The sequence below is a fragment of the Chaetodon trifascialis genome, chromosome 12, assembly GCF_039877785.1.
Source record: "Chaetodon trifascialis isolate fChaTrf1 chromosome 12, fChaTrf1.hap1, whole genome shotgun sequence".
In the NCBI taxonomy this organism is placed as follows: domain Eukaryota; kingdom Metazoa; phylum Chordata; class Actinopteri; order Chaetodontiformes; family Chaetodontidae; genus Chaetodon; species Chaetodon trifascialis.
This window is the reverse complement of record NC_092067.1, coordinates 11,044,749-11,062,600: the sequence shown is the minus strand read 5'-3', so window position 1 is coordinate 11,062,600 and position 17,852 is coordinate 11,044,749. Positions and strand designations below refer to the sequence as shown.

General features: G+C 41.3%; 2 protein-coding genes across 2 annotated transcripts in view; both read right to left on the bottom strand.

Annotated features, from left to right (window-relative positions):
* The window catches only part of tmtops2b (teleost multiple tissue opsin 2b), a 28,657-nt gene extending 17,290 nt beyond the window's left edge, over nt 1-11,367 (bottom strand). Inside the window, exon 1 of the mRNA XM_070976616.1 lies at nt 10,515-11,367. Coding sequence (XP_070832717.1) covers nt 10,515-10,881 — 367 coding nt within the window. The 5' untranslated portion in view covers nt 10,882-11,367. The remainder of the gene's footprint in view (nt 1-10,514) is intronic.
* Nucleotides 5,058-17,852, bottom strand: part of coa5 (cytochrome C oxidase assembly factor 5) — a 220,527-nt gene continuing 207,732 nt past the window's right edge. The window contains exon 4 of the mRNA XM_070976624.1: nt 5,058-5,069. The gene's annotated coding sequence lies outside the window, so the exon portion shown is untranslated. The remainder of the gene's footprint in view (nt 5,070-17,852) is intronic.

Genomic DNA, 17,852 nt, shown 5'->3' with positions numbered 1-17,852 from the left:
TAAAATCCTGTGTCTCTTGAGAGGACAAACAAGCTACACTAAAATTAGACAGACAAACAGCTTGTATAGAAAGTAAAATATCTGAAAACAGATTAAAATCAGACATTGTACATCTGAGGCTGAATTCTTAGGGGACCATGCACCATATTGTAAGACAAAAACAGGCTTATTGCTGTGCAGGTCACCACATGGCTAACATGAAATAGACAGAGAAAATACGCCATCCACGCCTATGTGCAGCCAGTTCAGCTAACCGTCATGTCTTTGGCATGAATTTGGGGAAAACTGGGGGAAACCAACATAGAGAACGGGGCAAACTCCACACAGCAAATCCCCACCTCCTGTCCAAACCTCGCTGAAGTGAGCCACTCAAAATCGCACTTAAACGTCACGTTTTGATCTAAAATCTTCCATAATAAATTATGTAAAATGAAAGGCTGGGCGGCACGGTGACGCAAGCAGGTAGTGCGCGTGCCTCACAGCAAGAAGGTTGCTGGTTCGATCCCCGGGTGGGGCCTTTTTCTGTGAAGTTTGCATGTTATTCCCGTGCATGCGTGGGTTCTCCCCCCCACAGACCAAAAACATGCTCATTAGTTTGATTGGTGACTCTAAATTGCCCCTAGGTGTGAGTGTGAGTGGTTGTCTGTCTTTGCATGTTGCCCTGCAATCGGCTGGCGACCGGTTCAGATGATACTCCAACATTGTTCTGGAGCTCTGTTATGTGCAACCTGAAAGTTATCTTTGTATAAAAAGTTATGAAGTTACATAAAATTATTTTCAATCTACTGCACGTCTTACATCTTTTGACAAGAACTCAGTCACAGAATGTGACTTGAACAGCACAAACTGCACACCATGAAGGCTTCTTTACACATCTACCAGTCAGTTAGGTATTAATATAGATAGAGCTGCAACAGTTAATCAATTAATCCATTAGTTTTCAACTATTTTGAATCGAATAATAGATTTGAGTATTGGTTTTTTTTTAAGTCAAAATTCAGATTCGTGCCTCCTAAATGTGAATATTTTCTGGTTTCTTTGCTCCTTTGTGACAGTAAACTTAATGTGTTTGGGTTTTAGACAAAACAAAATATTTGAGGACGTCATCTTGGGCTTTTAGGAGACACTGATCACCATGTTTCACCATTTTCTGACATTTTACTAATTGATTAATCAGGAATATCTTGGGCAGATTATATTGATTATTATCGATGATGAAAATGCTCTTTCATTGCACCCTAACTGTAGAACATTGGGTCATTTTTATGTGTTCACATGCAACTTTATTCACGGTCATAAACTGTAATTGCAGAAATAGTGTAGAGATTGAAGACGATTGAAGTATTACAGCACATCAGAATTGCAGACTGTTGGACTTTCTATGAGATGTTTTTTAATTCATTAATATATAGTCATATGCAAATTACAGTTAATGCATATAGCCAGTACAAAAACAGGTAGTAGACAGAGCTGTCAGTGAGACCTCATTCTGATGTCCACCTGATTGCAACATTCATGTTCATGAGTTATCATCAGCCAAGTAATCAAAACCTGACTTAATCAATATGGTGTTATATTAAGTATCTGAATCCTCACATAACCAACTCTGTGATCTTCCAACTGTCTAAATGACGTAAATGCTTGTTAACATGGGAATCTCCCACATCTTTACCATCCATCCCATATGATGTGAACGTGGCCTAAGCCTTAAGCTCTGAATCCTCACAGACTTTCATTGACGTCATCTGTGTGATCAAGTGTCTGAGTGATAGACGGTTTAAGTAGTTCAAACTCCACACATGGAACAGAGCAGCACTGTGTGTAAATCATATGACTTTGAAAGGTTTGTTGTTCTGCCTTGGTTTGCATGTGAAACAGTTGTTGGGTTGAACCAATGTAGCCTTTCTGAGATGATGCAGCCTAGCTTATGCTTCCGATTGGGCGTTAATCTTGTTTCCTAAACTCAGCTAAAACTACAGTGCCCAGCTGTTTGAGGAAATTGCTTATAAGTTACTCATAAAATGGGCCTATGTATTTGTGACCTGTTGGCTTATGCCCTCACCAAGGGGCTTGAGGCTGTGTACTGCAGACAGGGTAGGGGGCTCAGCAAGTACTGGGAGACAGACTGAGGCATTGTTGGGTTTGGTCTTTTCATGGGATTTGTTGACAATAAGAAAAATTCCAAGCTTATCCTTTAAGCGTGGGAGTGGCAGATCAGATAATGTTTGTTTCATTTCATATCTGATGTGCTTGGCTACAACATCATCTGTCTGACTGAAGTGTTGGTGTGAATGTTTGGCTGCAGTCAAAGTCAAGGACACCTCTCATACTGTTTGCATACTGGAAGAGAAAAATAGCCAAGCTTTCTTTCTTCTCCTTTCAGGGGCTCTTATCAGGGTGCAGCGTGGAAAATACAATATCATGAGGGACATTTTAATTTATCGGAGAAGAACAGACAATGACAGTAATAAGCGTGACCGTCAACATGCAGAATTAATAATGGATTTAGTTTGTCTGGCTGGAATTAATATGGATTTAATCTTAATGTTGATGAGCCATATATCAACCTATGAAAAACACCAAGATTGAAAGCTTTCATGCAGTCCTTGAGCCATTCCCTTCAAATCTGAAATACTGTAGCTCTCGAACATAATTTATCAATTTAAACTACAAATACAACCAGGTAATACTTTTATGCTATTAGAATGACTTATTATATTATTGTATTGTTCTGTTGGGGGTGAATTTCTGTGATGGAGCAGAATGGGTCATTGCAATGCTGCAGTCAGTTTATTCATTGTGAAACCATCTGTCTTTGTAATGCACTAAAATGAAAATCAATGTCCATGCTTCCACTGATCAACTCTTCATTTAACTCTCATGTATCACAGTTAGCTTTCCTGGAATGGCTGGAAAAGATTTGGTTATCTGCAGCAACATGACTGACAGTCGTGGTTAGGTGAACCACAGAGAACCCAACACACGGACAATTTAGAGACAACCAACCAATCTGTAAGCTGTTCTGACCTCAACCTGGCTGTGTTTCCCACCTGTGTGACTGCCTAAAACAGATTAGTTTAAGCTGTGCCTCATTGCCTGTCCAAAGGCTCGTTTTTCTGTTCCGAGGAGTGAGGAGACATCTTTGAGGAGTCATTTTCATCTGTCTGTCACCTGTGAGGCTGAGGAGCATCAATGATATAGTTAGTTGGTTGGTTAGTGGTTAGTTAATGGTTAGTTTCCCTTTCCCTGAATTATTTAGCCTAATAAATGATTTCAAGCATTCAAAAGCCATATATGTTTATAATGAATAATAAACATATTCCGCTGGTAAAACCGGTTCCTGTGCCTCTGAGCAAGAGCCTGTTTTCAGGTGGTTATTCATGTTCATGTAACAGCCTACAGAGAGAAAACACTGCTGCTGTGGCATTGATAACTGTGTGCCTTGATTAGTACTAGCACGTGTGCAGATACAATTTAATCAAAAGTCTCTGCGGCTGTTACAGCTGAGTGACAGCTGATCCAGCTGTGATCAGCTGTCGCTGTGATCAGAGACAGATGTTGCTTTACGTGAAAAGATGTCTCATTTCTCTAAAAACATTGTTTCTTCTCTCCTCACATAGTTTCCTTGCATCTCTCCACCTATCCTCAGGGGGAGGGACTAAGACACAAGGAAAAGGCGCAGGTGAGGGAAACATTGATGTCATTTGAGAGACTTGAGATGTACCCTGTGTGTTCCCCTCTTTCAGAGCCAGTTCTTCCTTGTAACCTGTGTTTAGTTCTCCAGGCGTTTGTGGATCCTTGTTTAGGTTTCCTAAACCTCGCCTGTGTTTTGGACTATTGATCCTTGCCTGCTCCTTGCCTGCATCTGGTTTTGCCCCATGCTGTGCTTCACCATCCTGTAAGCCTTTAGTGCTTTTGGAATTTGTGCATTAAATCATTGATCTGCTTCTGCTCTGCCTCTGCTGTCTGCACTTTCTTGTGCTACTGCTGGTCTGCTAACACAATTGTGACATTTAACTTCTTTAAAGTGCTTAACAGTCCTACTCCATTGACTAATATACATATGTTTAACGTATCTGGACCAACACCTGCACTACTTACAATAACAAAGCCACAGCAAGCAATGAAAAAATACTATTTGCTAATTAGCAGTAAAGGCTGATAAGTACATCATTAGTTTTTCAGATATGCTCATAAACCTGGTGGTCTTGCTTTATGAAAATTCAGGCAATCACCAAAGCGATTGCAAATTATCCTGAGGGGCCATGACAGTATATACCAAATTCCATCTTATAATTGAGATATTTCACTCAAAACACATGAGTAGGATTTATCCTCTGGAAATCATTAATATCTATTACATGCACAATCCATCAAATACAGTCCCCTTCAAAAGTATTGGAACGGCATGGCCAATTTCTTTGTTTTTATTGTTCACACATCGAGATCGAGAGATGAATATGAGACGAGTTCAGAATTTCAGCTTTTATTTGCTGGTATTTACATGTAGATGTATTAAACAACTTAGGATACATCACCGTTTGTATTAGACCACGGCATTTTTAGGTGAGCAAAAGTAAAGGAACAAAAAATCTTATAGTAAATAACATTAATATTTGCTAGCATAACCCTTGCTTGCAATAACTGCCTCAAGCCTGCGACCCATCAACATCACCAAATGGTTGCATTCTTCACTTGTGACGCTATTCCAGGCTTTTACCGCAGCTTCTTTCAGTTCTTGTTTGTTTCGGGGGGTTTCTCCCTTCAGTCTCCTCTTTAGGAGGTGAAATGCATGTTCGGTTGGGTTAAGGTCAGGTGACTGACTCGGCCAGTCCAAAACTTTTCACTTTTTGCCCCTGGTGAAGGCCTTTGATTTGTTTGCAGTGTGCTTTGGGTCATTGTCCCACTGCACGATGAACCTCCTCCCGATTAGGTTGGATGAATTTCTCCGTAAATTGGCAGACAAACTTCAGAATTCATTCTGCTGCTACCCTCATCAGTTACATCATCAATAAATAATAATGAGCCTGTTCCAGAAGCAGCCATGCACGCCAAAGCCATGACATTACCTCCTCCATGCTTCACAGATGAGCTTATATGCTTTGGGTCAAGGGCAGTTTTTTGGCTAATCTCTGTACTTCTTTGCAAATTCCAATCTGGCCTTCCGTCTCCTACTGCTGATGAGTGACTTGCACCTTGTGGTGTGGCCTCTATATTTATTCTCATGGAGTCTTCTTCGAACAGTGGATTGGAATACCTTCACCCCTACACTGTGGAGATTGTTGGTGGTGTCACTGATGTTTTTGGTGTTTTCTTCACAGCTCTCACAATTTTTCTGTCATCAGCTACTGTTGTTTTCCTTGGCCGACCTGTTCGATGTCTGTTGCTAAGTACACCAGTGGTTTCTTTCTTTTTAAGACATTCCAAATTGTTGTGGTTGCTGTGCCTAATGCTTGTCAAATGGCTCTCATCGATTTTCTTTCTTTTCTTAGCTTCAAAATGGCTTCCTTTTCTCTCATAGACAGCTCTCTGGTCCTCATGTTGTTTTACCCTCTTTAACAAGAAATTGACTCTTTATAGGTTTAAACCAAGGCTAAAAACACGTCATGCAGAGCTATTTAATGTTTGGTGAATAAACCTAAAAGGCAACACCTGGGCCACAAGAAACGCCTGTCAGTCACATGTTCCAACAGTTTTGCTCACTTGAAAAATGGGTGGGTTCAAACAAAGGGTGGTATGCCCTGCGTTGTTTAACGCATGCAGATGGAAATTCCAGAAAATAAAAGCTGAAATTCTGAACTCTTGTCTCATACTCATCTTTTGATCTTAAACCCAAATGTCTTTAGTGAACAACAAAAAGATTTAAAGAGAAATTGGCCTTGCCGTTCCAATACTTTTGGAGGAGACTGTAGCTGCTGCGATATGACAGTCTGGACCAAGTGGTGGACTGACTGCTAACACGGCTAAAAAAAGACTACAGAGGTAGAGGTAGAATCAATCATCATCATGATCAAACTTCCAGTGAAGGGGAAGATGGGGTCTAGCCAGTACAGAGGTAAAAGCTGTATCCCATTAATTAGCAGAGTATAGCTTGCAGTCTTCTGAGAACATGGCAATATGGCGGCAATATATTATACACTTGACAAGGTATTGAAATAGTTCTGCCAGAAATAGGATGATAATGGACATGAATAGGCATTGAATAATTTTTTGCCAGTCTAGCTTTTGAAAGTGAATCCTAAACAGTACTTTGAACTGTATGAGAGTAAGGTGAGCACAAGATGAGCTCTTGTGAATTTTGCTAAGAGCAGCCTCCCACCAGCTATCCTCTAGATTCAATCCCAGTTCGCCCTCCCAGACAGCTTTTACTTTGGTTACTGGTGAACAATCATAGGACAGGGGTTTGTTGTAAACCTTAGGGATCAGTGACTTTTGAAGGGGATTACAACTGAACAACTCCTCTGATGGAAACAAGGACTCAATACGATGTCTATCATTGAAATATGGAGAGAGAGATGTGAAGGTGGGAGAGAAAACTCAGTTCAGCGTAAAGACAGAAGGGTTGGATGGAGTAGGAGAGGTACGCCTTGTCTCTTAACAGCAGCTTTTATGTTTTTGTCTAATTATTGGTGGCTTTTCCTCTCTTGTACAAAGAGCTGTTTCTCAAATGTAGCCCTCAGAAAACATCTGTAAAGCTACGGTGAACAACTTCAATAAATCAATTGCATAAATATGGCTATGAGTCATCCTGAGTTCTGGTGTTCTGTTTTCCTTTAAAGGACTGAAGGTAAATAGACAAATGGCGATTTACAGAAAAGATAAGATGGCGCTGAGGTTGAAAATCTGACATTTAGAAGACATAAAGAGGCTTTCTATGCTTTGACTGCTCTGTGCAATATGAATGTCAACCTTTATAAGCCTTTTTTTAAAAATTTGATGCTTGATCCTTGCCTCGGGCTGGCCAAGAACAACCAGCAATCACTCATGATGTTATGATGTGCAAGGCTGTGCTCTGGCAGTGCTGTATAGAAGAGGCTGCGCTGCTGTCTCTTCTAAAGGAAAGACCACAGGGCGGGGATGATGGCAGGTTTTATAGATGAAATGAATGTGAGGCAGTAATATGGTCATTTACAGTTAAAGCAAAGCAGTCTGTTATACAAGCGTAGACATGCATCAATGGATGTATCATCAGATGGGTTAATGGTCTTTTAACAAGGCCGCTGCTGGGGGGGACACGATGTACTGGACGATATGAATGTGCTGGCTGTTTGTGAACATGTGAACACTTGAAAATACCGTATGCTTCAAATGCCTCATTCAAGCAGGGGATAATTGTGCATTTTGTGATTTGGCTGTTATAAACTGCAAAGCATTTTGACCCTAAGCACATGTCAAGGAGAAGAAGAAAAGAAGTACACACGGACAAGGAAAGAAAAAACTATGACACACATACAGACAAGAGTTGTTTTGGAAAAAATAAGAAGAGCATTTACTTGTATCATTTATTGGTATTTATAACAAAGTACATGCAGACACATCGAATAAGATATTTCTTAGAATGTAAAGGTGTGTGTGGGTGGCTGTAGCTCAGGAGGTAGAGCAGTTGTCTGCCAATTGGTGATTCGATACCTGGCCTCAGCAGTCCACATGCCGAAGTATCCTTGGGCAAAATACTGAACCCCAAGACTGCCCCTGGCGCTGCGCCATTGGTGTGTGCATTCAAATGTACATCCCTTTGGATAAAAAGTGTCTGCCAAATGACTAATTGTTATTGTAAAGGCAAAATTATCTTCATACACTGTTTTCACAATGAAAAAAAAGAACACAAAAGTCAGTCTTCACAATATTACCTCTTTTTCTGCACTGTTATCTTCTTGTATCCACTTCAGTGTTTGCCTTAAAGATGATGACTGCCAGTATTAAACGAAGGCTTTTATACCACCTGCAGTCTAGAAATGTTCATATACCTGCCTGTATTTGTGAAATCAGTTTCTCATCAATGTGCAATTTCTTGTGAAATCCCACAAGAACAATATCCACAGGTGTCGTGAAACATGCATATGACTGCTGGTGTCTGGTCACTGGCCAACTGCTCACTGAGATGAGCACTATCTGCAGCGTTCAGTACCATGCAGGAGCCCAGGGTGAACAAAGTCAAAATGAGCAACCGCTGATTTAAAAGACACAGTTTGAAATATACCAGCCTTTATTTCATCCATCCATCCATTTTCTATGCCGCTTATCCCTCTCGGGGTCGCGGGGGGGCCGGAGTCTATCTCGGCTGTCAACGGGCGGGAGGCGGGGTACACCCTGGACCGGTCGCCAGCCGATCGCAGGGCGCCTTTATTTCAATAAATGGAATTTCTTCTCTATAAAAATTCCCTTTCTTGTTATGGCATGACAAAGCACAGCAGGTGAATAAACAGAGACAAAACTTAACAAAACGTATAGACATTGAGACAAAGCAGATATTACAGCGAGAGGATATGGGGGGGGGGGTAAAATAACACAATGTACAGGTATTGCTATGTTGATGGAGAGAGTGGATGGATTGTTAGTGAAGACAGAAGGAAACAGGGACAATTATAATAAAAAGGGAGAAAAGGGAGAAATAAATGAACAAGCACAGGCAAGGTGCAGATTATCGACGAGCACTCCTTCATCCACAAAGAGCCTGTCTACAGTGTTTGGTGTAATATCTATATGTCCAGTACAAGATTAGTAGTATTACTGGGTATGAGTCATACAGGAAGCCCAGAAATACGCAGTTTTTGCAGTAACCAGTACAAGCAGCACATGAGTGAGATGAAGCACCCAGTATGCGTTTGCCTGAATGGTCAGTTCAGTGACTTAATCCATCACAGCAGCTTAGACAGTATGAACTGTTTTCACAACAGTGACTTAAGGTTGTCAAGCTTCCATCACAATCACAGTTTGTGGTGCAAGACTCATAACCACACAGACGAACGCAAAGCCAGAAAGACCAGCCAGCAGGAATCAAGCTTGAAAATGCATTGAAACAAATGTTTGCCCTGCCCCCACACATCTGCCTGAGCCTGCTTCTGCATATCATCATATAGGCCTGTATGCCTTGTGTGGGCCTGTTCTTTCACTGGGCATAGACATAAAGCATCTTTATAATGCTTAATTTTCAAACCACGCACTTTTGATATTTAAAAACCTCAAATTATGTGCAGTAACTGTAGCAGCTGAATGCGGTGCAATCAGTGCAAGTTAATTTCCTTAGTCAAATTACAGTAGCTGTTCCACTCCCAGGTCACACCAAACGTCTGTAATCATGTCTCCCCTGAAACAGCTTGACACAGAGGTAGAGTCTAGGGGTGTATTTTCAGAATGATATGACTGATTGTACAAATATTATAGGAATATTACAGGCAGTAGTGTGTCTCGATGAACTTCTTGATCTACAATATGCGATAGAATTGACAGGGCTGGGGCTGAGAGAAAAGGGATTATATTATTTCAGCACCACAGACAGCTCCATGGATTTATCAGTACACAGCACAGCTAAAGTACACGAATTTCAGAGCTGTGGTCAGGGTCTTAGATTCTAACATGCACAAACTTCAGTCAGATCAATAATGAGATCAATGAGTTAGAAAAACCAGACTAATATATTCAACTAAACAACCCCTCTTTCCCTGCAGTCTCTCTGCTAGTAGAGGATGGAGCGGTGGGGGGTGGCAGGTGAACAAGGGGGATTTATTGTGGTCATTTTTCTAATAAGAGGGATGGCATCCCTCATCATCCCACTGTCAAATCACCTACCATACTTCCCTGCTCATTTGATTCTGCTGAAAACTTAAGTATTTCCAAACAGGACAACAGGTTATGTTTCTGGACAACGATGCAGGCACAGAGGAACAAACCATATCAGCCTTTGGCCTCACAGTCAGTTCTTGTTAGTAAAATAATTAATGTGGTAAAATGCAGACAAACGTGGGCAATGCATCACGTGTAAAATTCCTTCACTGAAGTCAAATCTGACTGCAATCCCTGTTCTGTTCTGTGGAGGATTTTGCATTTGGCTGGAAAAGGTCAGAATACAAAGTAGAGCTAGACGATAAATCAGTCGGACTAATGTCATTGCAGATATAACAAACTTGTTGGCCATTAACTAAAGAGACTGCAGTACAGAAATGCCAAAGTAGGTTTCATATGATATAGAAACAGTGTAAAAGGTATATTTACTGCTCAGTATGTATGAGTCACAATTTTGTATAGACTACACACTATTTAGATTGAGGTAAATCCCTTTGATATCTCAGATTATATCCATTGTGGGTAAAGCACCTAAATTTTCCACTCTTCTTTTTATTTATAGTGTTTCTGAACTGAGTCTCCAGAAAAAGTACAATATAAGCTACTTAAAAGTGCTATCATTAAATAAACAGCTTCTTTTTAAAAGTAGGCATGCAAACACACATTAAAACTTGTGTTTAAAGATTTTTCAAAGAAACCAGCTGCAGCAGAGTTACTGATAATGAACTCACCGAAGCAGGAGTTGATGAAGCCGTACCAGCTGCAGCCGCTGCGCCCCAGCAGCCACCTCCCACGAATACTGGAGGCGAAACTGAGAGTGGTGCCGAACAAACACACCAGCATGTCGCTGACGCTGATGTTCAGCAGCATCATGTTCACCGGTGTTCGCAGCTTCTTGAATTTACAGAACAGAAGCAGCACAATGAAGTTGTTCAGGAAGCCGAAAGTCATGATGAAGCCCAGCACCACGGACAACACGACGAAACCCGTCGGGGAGAGCTTCGCCCTGCCCGCCGGCGCGTCCAGCAGCTCCCGGTCATCGCTCAGGTTCAAGCTGTAGTTCAGACCAGTTAGACCAGAAAACATCCTGCTGTCCATTCATCGGAGCTTGTCTTCACTCTGGAGCCGTTTTGGTAGTCAGGGCTGGCCGCTTTGCTTACCTGGAAAGTTTATGAATGGCGACTTTCTTCTGAAGTCTTTCTCCATGTTGCTTTTCCTTTGATACAAAGTCGCGCCTCATGTTTTCAGAATTCCTGCACTGATGCTGAGAGCACGGAGCTGCTAACTCGTTCCTAGAAAGACGTCCCAAAGGCTATAAACAGCAATAAACTGCACTCTGTACCACCTGTTACCTTCACGCGCCCCCTCTCCGGATTCAGCGCATTTCACGGAGCGCACGAGCTTCTTGTGACGCCTAAATATTTTGGCAAAGCCGTCATTATTCATCACAGTTTACACAGCTGAGCCTTTTCCCAGCTGCTGCTTCATGTTTGGGGAAGTCTGTCATCTCCAGGTCACTGTTAATCCGCGTAATCCGCGCTCACTGTAGACACTTCGATGGATGATCAGTGTCGTGTGGAGTGCGCTCTGCTCCGCGAGCCAGCATCTTTTAAAGGGGATTCTTACGTCACGAGACATTGGAATGACAGCTGGGCCGCGCGCACACGCGCGTGTGTGCATGTCTCCTTTAATTGTACCTACATGTAATTTCATTTGGCTTTCTGACAGCAGGGTAATTATTTGATGTATGCTATGAATGCTGCTTTAACTTTACAGACCTGCTGAACAATCCTGAACAACACAGCAACAGTGGAGACTGCAACAACTCTGCAAATACTGTGCATTTATCAACAAGCTGTACATTAGCTGCACATTTAATCACCAGCACATTAAAATCCATTGAAGTATCTGTCACTATGGTGTATGTCTAATTGAGCACTTGCTACAGCCACCGTATTACAAGTTATTAGCGAGTCCATAATTATCCTCTTTGCAATTACTATGACCATATTAATGCCTGTCTTTGGAAGCTGAGGAACATACACGACAGAAATTCAAAAAGTAACTAAAAGAGCCAAGTTTCAACTTTATTGAAAAGACATTGTCAAGAACACAAACTGCGGGTTTCTTTTCATAAAAGTCTTTATTTTTGCTTTGTAAAAGTGTCACTTCTTGCACCCAAACGACACAAGGCTCCCACTCTGTGATGACATTGACAGGCAGACAACTTCATATGTTGGATTTGACTGATGTGTTTGCTTGATGAGCAACGCCAGTTTCTCTTTTGTCCCCTAAACAGTCTGGCTTTTTACAGAAGGGAAAGCACGGGTGGATTTCACAGCAGTAATGATGGATCTGTTCGTCCAGTTCTTGCAATCCAATGCAGCAATTGACAATACCACAGCTACACCGGTGATTCCCAAGTCTGATGTCAAAAGGGCCTGCACACATCTAATTTCACCGCTGTCTTGAAAGGAATAACATACATACAAAACACTTTATTGCCACTGTATGTTTTTCCAGCTGTTTATTCTTTGTGCTTTGCCTCCAAAGAGTGTCTGTGATGGACAGGCGGACTATCAGACAGGAAATAGGCCTGCTCTAAAGAAAACCCAAGGGGCTGCGTTGGTGTGGGCATGATGGTATAATTAATGGTGAGAGGATGCCCAGTTTGAGTCACAGATTAATGAGTTTGGCTTATCAGACACCAGATCACTGGATTTCACAATTTTCTGGAAGGTTATTACATTGAAAATCTTAATCCATCATCTTGTTTTCCTTTTTGCCGTTGTTTTCTCACAGAGGCCTCTGTGTTTGCGGTCTGTCTGCGTCAGTGCAGCAGTGTCATCGGTGGCCCCACTGAAATAAATGAGGAGGCTGATGCGTTTTTCAGGATGCTTAACAGACCACCTTGTGCTGACAAAAATGTAAACAAACGTCTTCCGATGCAGTGTGTACAACACTGATTGTCTTGTGTTTAGAGAAGCCTAAAAACGAAAAAGAACTATTCCTCTGTGGAAGAGCGCTCTGTGATCCTATTGGTTGACGCATGGAGAGCATCATGGAACACGTTGCATGATGATGATGATGATGATGATGATGATGATGATACTTTATTGTCAGATCAAGTGTGAGATATAACTAGTTTTTTCTCTGGACATCTTCAGCTGTCACAAATGGGGTGTCAGTTGTCCACATGAGGCCCATGTTCAGTCCCGTCTGTCAGGTCTGGTTATTATCAGTCTGAACCCAGCAGAGCACTGTCACTTCAGCCAATAGATGTAAAACCTAGTTGTCCTTAATTTGCAGACTTCATATTACCATACTGATATTTGTCTATTTATAAGAGCACTTCAGAATTCATTTAAAAAAAAATAAAGCTCTGTGCAATGGATGAGCTCATAATCTGAAATTCATTAAAAAACTAGTGTTCAGTAATGTGAGTGCTGCTGATAACAATTTCCTGTAAAGGCCAGCTATCCCGACAACTCAAACAATCAATCAAACGCGTTAGCTCACTCTTTCCTCTTTGTGGAAAATAACCCTAACCCTAACCCTAAGCTAGGAACAACCTAATAGCACAGCAACAAAACCAATGTCAGAGCCTGAGGTGTTTAGGCGTTTGTAAATGGATATATTGCTTTGCTCCTTTGTGTTGTTTGTAAAGTTGAACAAAATAGGATATGGATCTTTTTGTCTCTTCAAGTCACTAAACCGGTCAAATCTGTAAGCAATCTGTGCATGCGCTAACATCTCAGCCAGTATGTGTGCTGTTGTTCTTTATTATCTCCATCTGGTCATTTTTATAATGCAACACTCCTAAAAGCAAAGTCCAAACATGAAGCTTCCTGTTTCAATTCGAAATCAGATTTTAGCTCACAGTTAGAACCTCAAGGACAGATATCTAAATCAAATGCACTCTGCATTAAAAATGTCTGAAAAAAGAGCTGAAAAGGTATGAAAGAGCTGGCCATGAAGGAAAATGTCCGTTATGATTCTTAGCACGTTGTCATCATATCATTACTCCTCTTGACAGCACAGCATCTGAACTTCAGAGGATTTTATATGGGCACTCGTTAAGACTGGACTACATCTCCCAGCCCTTCTCATGAGCATTGACTGTTGCCTGTACTAGCAGTGATGGGAGGGTTTATAAAGAGCCTTTTTCCCGCTTGTCTTTGTAGGAGAAGCACAGGTGTTACTGACAGTATTAGCAATGTCTGTGTTCTACTCGAGTGTAAGTCTTGACAGTGTGACTAACATGAACAATACCAGGACCTTGAAGCTGAAGCCGGCGAATGGAATGCAATCCGTTTGCTCTGGTCCCTTCCTGCTATATGTCAGAATGTCCTTTGTGAAAATGCCTTATTGATGAAAGCTTGAAACCATGTTGTGGTATAATGGGCCAGTGGAGGACCCGATGGCAGTGCCGGCTGATTTACGGGAAATACGGGACAATGGACAACTGGAGCAACATTGTGACGTACTGAGCAGAGAGCCGGCTCAGAAGGAGTTAGTGTGAGGACAGCGGATTGAACGTGGAAATCACTGACAGATTTTGACGAGGTCGAAATTACTCTCGGAGGAGTAATGTGCTCTTTGAAACCACCGAGGCGGTAAGATCTGCACACCCGTAGACACAGGGCTTGGACGGAAGGACTAGTCAGGAACAGGCGAGGTCGGACACTGGAGATCAGTCTGGAGAAGAACGCTGGAGAGTCAGGCCTGATGCAAAGACAATCTGGCAACTGGGAAGAATGACAGCGTGGCTTAAATACCCTCCAGATGAACCTAATAGGCTAGGTGTGCAGATGGGCAGGTATGGGGCGTGGCTGAAGAGCTGCAGCACAGGTGAGTGCTATGCAGGACTGTGACATTGTTGTTTGTTTTGGTGTGTATGGGTTTGATGATCTAACATAAATTTAATCAGTTGCTTTTGTTGTTTGGAAAAATGAGAGTGTAGTTATTCTGACCTCGCCAGATTTTCCTTATTTTTCACAAGACATGTGATGCTACAGAACCCTGATAAAATGCTATTATTTCTATTGCTACTGTGCTATTTTTCTTTTGTGAATGCATTCTGCTTGGCAAACATCAACATATCAAGTAGCAATAACGCAGCCACCAATACACTGGGCATTTTGAAAGAGCTAATTATATTATTCCCTCAAGATCAAAAACAAAAATCACAAGCAAAATAATAAGCTTTCATCTGGTATTTTTCTTAGGCCTGCATTCAGAAAAACTACATTATCAAACTGCTTGTAATAAAAGAGGAAGAAACTGAATTAATGAAGCAAATCCTACAGTGATCCACTGAGATCCATTGACAAAGGCAGGCTCCTAACACTCAAGTCATTTGCACTGTTAGATGCTCCACACTAGATGGATTTTCATGTGAAATAGATTTGCATTTATACACACGTGTGTTTCACTCAAAGACGTTCGGTCCACAGCAACACTAGCTTCTCTGTGAGGCTGCTATGGTTGGAGCTAAAGGCTAACACCAGAATGCTAACATGTTCAAAATGACAATGCTAACATATTGATGAGTAGCAGGTATACAATGTATTATGTTTAACATTAGTTTGGTGTGTCAGCATGCTAACATTTGCTAATTAGCACTAAACACAAATAAAAGCTGAAGCTGATGGGAATGTCATGTTTTTGGCAGATATTTTGTAATAAATTTTGACCTGATGACACTTCCAGGTTTAAAGTTCTTCCTTTGGGGAAGGAGCATTCGTCCTCTTTGGACCATGAACGTCTGTTCAAAATTCTACAGTGCTCTCCACAGCTGGCTATGAACTTTAATTAATTTGATCAAAATTTGCCTGTTTTACGACAACACACATAGAGATCCAGCTGTTGCTAAGTGGGTGATTCCATTGGCTCATAACTGTATTTTCTCTCAGCATTATTCCCTGCAGCTCTGGCAATCAGTCACTGTCAGTTTTTTTATTTGAGGGCCACAAATTACAAGACACTCTGTGGTGGCTGTTTTCATGCTAATCCACACTATTAACGCTGTCAGATGGTCCATTACCAAACACCTCCCCTGACAGATGGGTTGCACTGCAAATCATCTCTGAGGGATGTTATCAGCCAATGACATAACCACATCAAAACATACTAAAAAAAAAAAAAAAACAGAGAGCAGAGAAGCAGGGATGGTGTAATACCTCCTCATAATTGTCTTCAATAAATTATGAAAACACGTCCTTCCTCTGACATTTAATTTGCCTCCAGCAGTTCTTTGTTGATTAAGGAAAGATTGAGCAAGTTCTAAGTAATTTAGCTTGCAATTACAAGATGTGGTCAGTTGTGGTGTGGATGTGGATGGCATTTTGCAAGCATTTTGTATAGCCTTGAAAGAACTGAACTGCAAAGATGTGTTTCATCACAGAGTTGTTTACTGAAATAATTGTGCTTTCTTCCAATCCAGGACTCTACGTGAACAGCTGCTTGCCAGGATAAAATGGTCAATGTGTTGTACTATTCAAGACCTGAACAACTGGATTATCCACAGCTGAGTGCTCTCATCAGTAACTTCTGCCCAATCTCAAAGTACAAAGACAGCAGGGAATTGAGTTGGTTTCACTGTGACTGTCCTCAGCCCATATTTACAAAAATGTCCTCCTAACACATACAGTCTATCTACGACCTGCATGTTATAATATACTGTATGCTTAACTCAGCTCTTGGGCAGGTGGGATTGTAGCATATGATCATTTAGTGGAATCACTGCATGTCGGTCTCTGCTCATTGGCTGTGCAGACAATATTAAAATCAAAACAGAAACCAGGAACTCTGAGAGCACTGACGCAGCGCTGGATTCAATGTGGTTCTGGCAAAATGTGTACAAGGTTTGTAACATGAAATATGAAATGCTTTTTCACAGACAATAAGTGAGAAGAAAGAGGCCTTTACAATGCAGTGTCTGAACATTGCATTTCTTGTTGCATCCACTAATGTGAGGGTTTTTATAAGACCAGTGTTGCTGCTTTCCTCTCATACTGTTTCTCATCAGTCAGATTTAAATGTGTAATGCTGCAGTTTGTGTCTCTGCCTTAGAGTTGTTTATCACCTCAACATAATGGAGGTGAAAGTAATGTTGTTTGTGGTGTGAAAAATTTGATTTAGCTATGACCAAGAGCCTGCAGCCATGCTAGCATCCCTGTGAGGCTGTAGGCACAAGATGAAATGTCCAAAGATCTCCAAAGTTATTACAACTCACCTCACCAAATTTCATGAAAATCCATCATATAGTTGTTGAGACAGTTCACCTAAAACCGTCCATTTTAGCCTCATAGTGATGTTAAAGGGAAGGTGATTCACTGGCACCAGGAGCCATTACGGTGCATTTGCAATATTTTGTTAATTCAGATGAAAAATCTGGGGATCAGCAACATTCCCATTCATTGAGCATGTCTAATAATTAAACCACAGCTGTTTAATTTTCAATGGACTTATGGCTCATATTGTGTTTTTGGACACTGTCATTTCTGGCACAAACAAGTCATGTGACCTGCCGTTTTGGCTGTGGTCACTGTGCCAAAGTTGGCGCACAGCCCAGTGCTTTTCAGGAACTTTTGATGAAGTTTGATATGCTATTCTCACCTATTCTTCAGGCTGCAATAAGTCTAAAGAGAGGGTGAGGAAATTGTCTGTTTATGTACTCAGCTGTTTCCAGCAGGTGTGCTCCGTGGATTATAGCGTTGTTTGAACATCATGTCAGTCTCACATACAGTAAATCTTGAGGTTGTGCATTTGTTTGTGTTGGCCAAGTCACCAACTGATGCATCCTCAGTCGAGTGCGAGGTAAACTGGCACGATGTTTACACAGTATGTTTTCTGTCTTTATCTGTCTTATCATTGTGCTTCCCACATCAGATAATTCAAGTGCACAAGTAAACAGTGGAAGAGTATGAACAGTCCAGTGTGTAGCATTAAGGGGATCTGCTGGCAGAAAGGGAATATGATATTCATAATTATGTTTTCATTACTGTACAATCACCTTGAAACAAGAATCGTGTTTCATTACTTTAGAATGAGCTCTTTATATATAC